Source organism: Vigna radiata, chromosome 7 (genome assembly GCF_000741045.1).
Source record: "Vigna radiata var. radiata cultivar VC1973A chromosome 7, Vradiata_ver6, whole genome shotgun sequence".
In the NCBI taxonomy this organism is placed as follows: domain Eukaryota; kingdom Viridiplantae; phylum Streptophyta; class Magnoliopsida; order Fabales; family Fabaceae; genus Vigna; species Vigna radiata.
The window spans coordinates 13,194,269-13,199,516 of NC_028357.1; the positions used below are offsets into that span (position 1 = coordinate 13,194,269).

At 35.9% G+C, this 5,248-nt stretch overlaps 1 protein-coding gene across 1 annotated transcript; it reads right to left on the bottom strand.

Moving 5' to 3' along the window:
* Positions 1 to 2,324: 2,324 nt before the first annotated feature.
* Positions 2,325 to 5,093, bottom strand: LOC106766086. The gene has a single exon (XM_014650844.1). The coding sequence runs from the start codon at positions 5,091 to 5,093 to the stop codon at positions 2,325 to 2,327; it is 2,769 nt and encodes a 922-aa protein (XP_014506330.1).
* Positions 5,094 to 5,248: the final 155 nt, after the last annotated feature.

Genomic DNA, 5,248 nt, shown 5'->3' on the forward strand with positions numbered 1-5,248 from the left:
AAGATAAATGATCAGGTAAATAATTACCATAAATTTGAAAAAAGAAAGCTAGATTTGGTAAGACTGACCCTTCAATGTATGGAGCCAAGTAAACACGCCTTTGGGAGCTAGACATCCATGTTTGCATGTATTGTTGTATGCTAACCTTTGTGTTCCCAAATTTTTGAATGGCTTGGGGCTCAAGAAATCCATATACATGTGACCGACTTTGCCCCACACTCACTNTGTCCATATACCTAGGATAAAGAATTATAAGTTAATTGTTGTATATCTTTATATGGTAAATATATGAGATATTACTACTTACATGCACCATAGTTGGATGATAGAAATGTTTAACATCCGTTCTCCGCCAATCAACTCAAATACATCANTGAAGTTAATGTAAATCGGTAACATATTTTCGAATCCAAATACTCTGAAGTCCGGATGTACTATTTTTTGTTTTTTTTTCAACCTAGGCAACATGGCAATAGGCTTTGACATATGATCATCATCTTCTTCATCTTCCATGTCATGATCTTCATAAGTACTAGGATCTTGCACTTGCTTTTGACGCTGGGATAACAAATAAATATATACAAAAGTTTAGTTCATTAATTTATAAATTACATAAAAGATTTATTAAAGAATAAAATACAATACCTGTTGTTGCCCAATGTATGGCAAGATTAGATTTCTAGGCCAAGCCACAAATATGCCTAAAGCCTCTCCTACAAATTGAACTTCTGTAGTTGGTATAGGAAGTTGGGCATTTGGATCTCTAACTTCATCAACCACGACACGTGTGCAATCCTTCGGTAGAGGAACACCATGAATGGTTAACCCTCCTTCCATTTTTCGTCCAATTGCAACCACACACGGAGGATCTCCATCCATATATAACTCATACTGAAAGGCTTGATCAGTAGCAGAACAAGAGCCTTTTGTGCTGACTGGAACTTGTTCAGGAAGTTCATCCGCTGTGTCTTGAATTAGTTGTTTATTCTTAATTAGGGATAAGATCTTTTGCTCTAAAGATCTCTTCATTTCAGTCATTTTTTCTTCAAACTCTAATTGCATCTTCCTTAGGGAATCCTCATTTACAGATTGACCCATTGTTCGTTGTGGTGGACCGAAGTAATCTCGAAGTCCCCATGAACCAGATGCACCACGTACACGACCTGGGTGTTCTGGTTTTCCAATGGCTTCACTAAGTATATCATTGCGGCCAGACGGAATAAACAAACCTTGAGTGCTCTGTTCAACTAAGGAATCCTACAAACACTTTCAAGTTTAATCATAAAAGTATTCGTAATGAAATATGATTTTTGGGTTTAGTGTTTGTACTTACAATTTTGTTTGCCCATCGGACTTAGTTCGAGCTGTCTTCCACATCTCGTACCTGGGAATTGGATCTACTAGCTCAGAAGACTCCAACCCTGCAGCATCTGCTTTAGACTTTCTCATACGTTTCTCTAACAATGCGTACCCACCTCGTGACAATAGGTGAGGGGTATCATTAAGTTTTTGTTTTCGCTGAGCTTCTTCCCTTTTTTGCTGCCACATATAACAAAAACAAAAAGGCATAAGTAAATAATGATGTACNATTTTGTGTAAGTATAATAGAAATGTAAAATACAAACCAGNCAATCGTCAGTCAACCGAGAAGCANGAAATTGCTCCCAAACTTCCTCGGTAATACATTGGTATNTGAAGCATGGATTAAGATCTTTGTTCTTTCCAAACACCCATTCTCGTGTGAGGTAAGTCTTGAAATCCTTCCACCTAATTGCTATGTTAGATAGGACCTTCTTCCGAACTCTTTCAGTCATGGGAGTTATATTAAAATAATGCTATAAAAATGAAACATTTGATAGATTAACGACTTAAGTAATAATATGGAACATGCAATGTTAACATGAAATGCATAATTACCAGAATATCCTGCCATAGCAAGTTCTTCTCTGCCTCTTCAACCTCATCCCATGAATGAACAACAATCGAAACTCATTTTGCCAAAATACCCATATAGGTGCTAAACTTAACAGCATATGGGCCTGACGGTTTACCAGATCGAGGATCTAACTCAACTGACAACTTCTCTTCCGCACTTCGTCCAATAGTGACCTCAGCCAATCGAGTGATAGATCTACCAGGTCCAGTCTTCCCACTTCCTGATGTAGAGCTCGACATATCTAAAAAATTACATTGTTAGTAAATCATAATAAAATAACATTGTTAGTAAATCATAATAAAATAACATTGTTAGTAAATCATAATAAAATAAATCATAATTTATACTATCATAATAAATAAGAAAAAAATAAACTAAACAATACCTACTAGGGTGTTATGTTCTCCCATATTCCTTCATCATGATCACTTCGAATAGCATGCATGTCATCCACTATGTTATTGACTTCCACTTCAATTGTTCTTGATACTGAGGATTTCNTTTCTACTATATCTAGAGAGTNGTCATCATGGGTACNGAGTGTGCTTCTTCCTTCCAAGACAACAGACCATTTACGATTAGACGGATCAGTTATATAGAATACTTGTCTTGCCTGATATGCCATAACAAATGGTTCATCTGCATAACCCACCTTGTTAAGATCAACCAATGTAAACCCAAACTCATCCATCCTAACACCCGTATTGACATCAACCCATTTACATTTAAACACTGNCACTCTAAATGTTACATAGTCAATTTCCCAAATGTCTTCAATCACTCCAAAGTAACTCATAGATGCTATAATTGGATTTTTGTCTTTTGAACTAGCAAAATGCATANACTNAGCTTGAATGGTAACTCCACTATTTTGAACTCTACTTTTGTCATCTTCTAATTTTGTGTAGAAACATAAGTTGTTTATATAGTACCCACCATATGTGATGACATAATTGTTANGGCCTCGAGCTAGCCTNAACAAAGTTTCANAAACATCCTTTTGAGAGTAAACCTTTTTCTTAAACCAAGCAAAGAAAGTTTTGTTATGTTCATTAAGNGTCCATTTTTCATTCATTCGTGGGTGTGCCAACTTTATTTCATCAATGTGTTNGGACATATAAGGAATAACTTCATCAGTGTTGTTCAAGATGTACAAATGTGCTTGATCAATTTCTTTTCGACTTACACTTTTAATNTTGAGTGATCGAGTACCCTTACCTTGACATTTCCCATCATGTCGACTCTTTGGCACTCCTATTGGTTCACAATTTGGCATATAACTAGAGCAAAATTCAATAGCTTCTTCTACAATGTACCACTCCACAATTGAAGCTTCCGGACGATACTGATTCTTCACATATCCTTTTAATATCTTCATGTATCTTTCAACTGGGTACATCCATCTCAAAAAAATTGGACCACATAATCGAATTTCTCTAACCAAATGCACAATCAAATGCACCATGATATCNAAAAATGACGGCGGGAAATACATTTCCAATTGACACAATATTGTGATTGCCTCAGTTTCCAAATCATCTAACATTTCAGGGTTAATAACTTTCTTGCATATGANATTGAAGAAGAAACACAAACATGTTATAACACCTCTAAGCGAAGTAGGCAAGATGCCACGAATAGCTACTGGTAGAAGTTGTTGCATAAGCACATGACAATCATGGGACTTTAAACCAACCAACTTCAAATCTTGCATAGACACAATGCTCTTAATATTTGAAGAGTAACCTTGTGGTACTTTTACACTTTTTAAACATTGNCAAAAGCTTTGTTTTTCATTTTTGGAAAGAGTATGACAAGCTGGCGGTAAGTATNTGCGTTTTCCAACTAATTGTGGATGTAACTCACAACGGATGCCCATGACAACCAAATCTTGTCGTGCTTTTACTCCATCTTTTGTCTTTCCTTTAATATTCAATAAAATTGCATGCAAACGAAAATTTTCTTGACGATATGAATCAAACACATCAATACCTTCCTCCCACAACAATTTTAAATCATCAATCAAGGGCTTCAGATACACGTCAATATCATTTCCTGGTTGTTTAGGTCCAGATATCATCATAGACAACATCATATATTTTCTCTTCATACACAACGAAGGAGGAAGATTGTAAATCATCAACAAAACCGGCCACGAACTATGTTTGCTACTTAAGTTTCCGTAAGGATTCATACCATCTGTAGCAAGTCCAAGTCTTAAGTTTCTTGATTCTACACCAAATTCTGGAAATATTTCATCAATCTTCTTCCATTGGGGAGAATCAGCTGGGTGTCGAAGAAGATTGTCACACTTTCTTTCATGTGCATGCCAAGTCAAGTTCTTTGCATCTTCTTTNNTAGCAAANAATCGTTTCAACCTAGGAATTATGGGAAGGTACCATAACACTTTAGCGGGGGGGCCTTCTATTTCTTCATCAACATTATTCTCATCAAGTTTCTTTTTAAATCGGGACAACCCACACGTTGGACAAACCTTCAATGCAGCAAACTCGTTTCTGTATAAGACACAATCATTAGGGCATGCATGTATCTTCTTGTACTCCAAACCCATTGGACAAAGAACTTTTTTTGCCTCGTAGTTACGATTAGGTAACGTGTTTTTTTCTGGAAGCATCTCCCTCAACAATTCTAACAACTCTGTGAAACTTTTATCAGTCCATCCATTTCTTGCTTTCAAACTGAACAATTTTAAAGTTGCAGACAATCGTGAAAAGGTAGGGCATCCTGGGTACAATTGTTCCTCTGAATCAAACTTCAAAGAATCATACAAATGAGTTGTTCCAAAGTTTTCTTCACCAACATCACGTATCATATCCTCTAAATTATCATTCATCCATTCTTCAACATATTCTGTTGTTCGTGATGTACCAAGGTTGTCTAATACTTCTCCATGCCAAGTCCAAATTGTGTAAGTCTTGACTATGCCATAGACGAATAGGTGATCACGTATTTCGCTCAAATTTTGACGTATTTGGTTCAAACAACGAACACAAGGACAATAGTATGTGCCACACACAGGTCTTGCATGTTCTTGAGCATATTGCAAGAATATAGCAACCCCTTTTTCATAGTCTTCACTAATACGACGTGCGTTCATCCAGCTTCGATCCATAACTATGTTGGTAACAAACTCCATTATTATCACATTTTAAGTTCTCAAATGGATAATAAGATTCACTCCATGACTATATTTAAAAATTTGAATAACTAACAAAACATATAATAAACAAATAAATTGTAGAGTAACTATTACACATAATTAAGTCTAATTACATGAAGAGAAATTCTCAT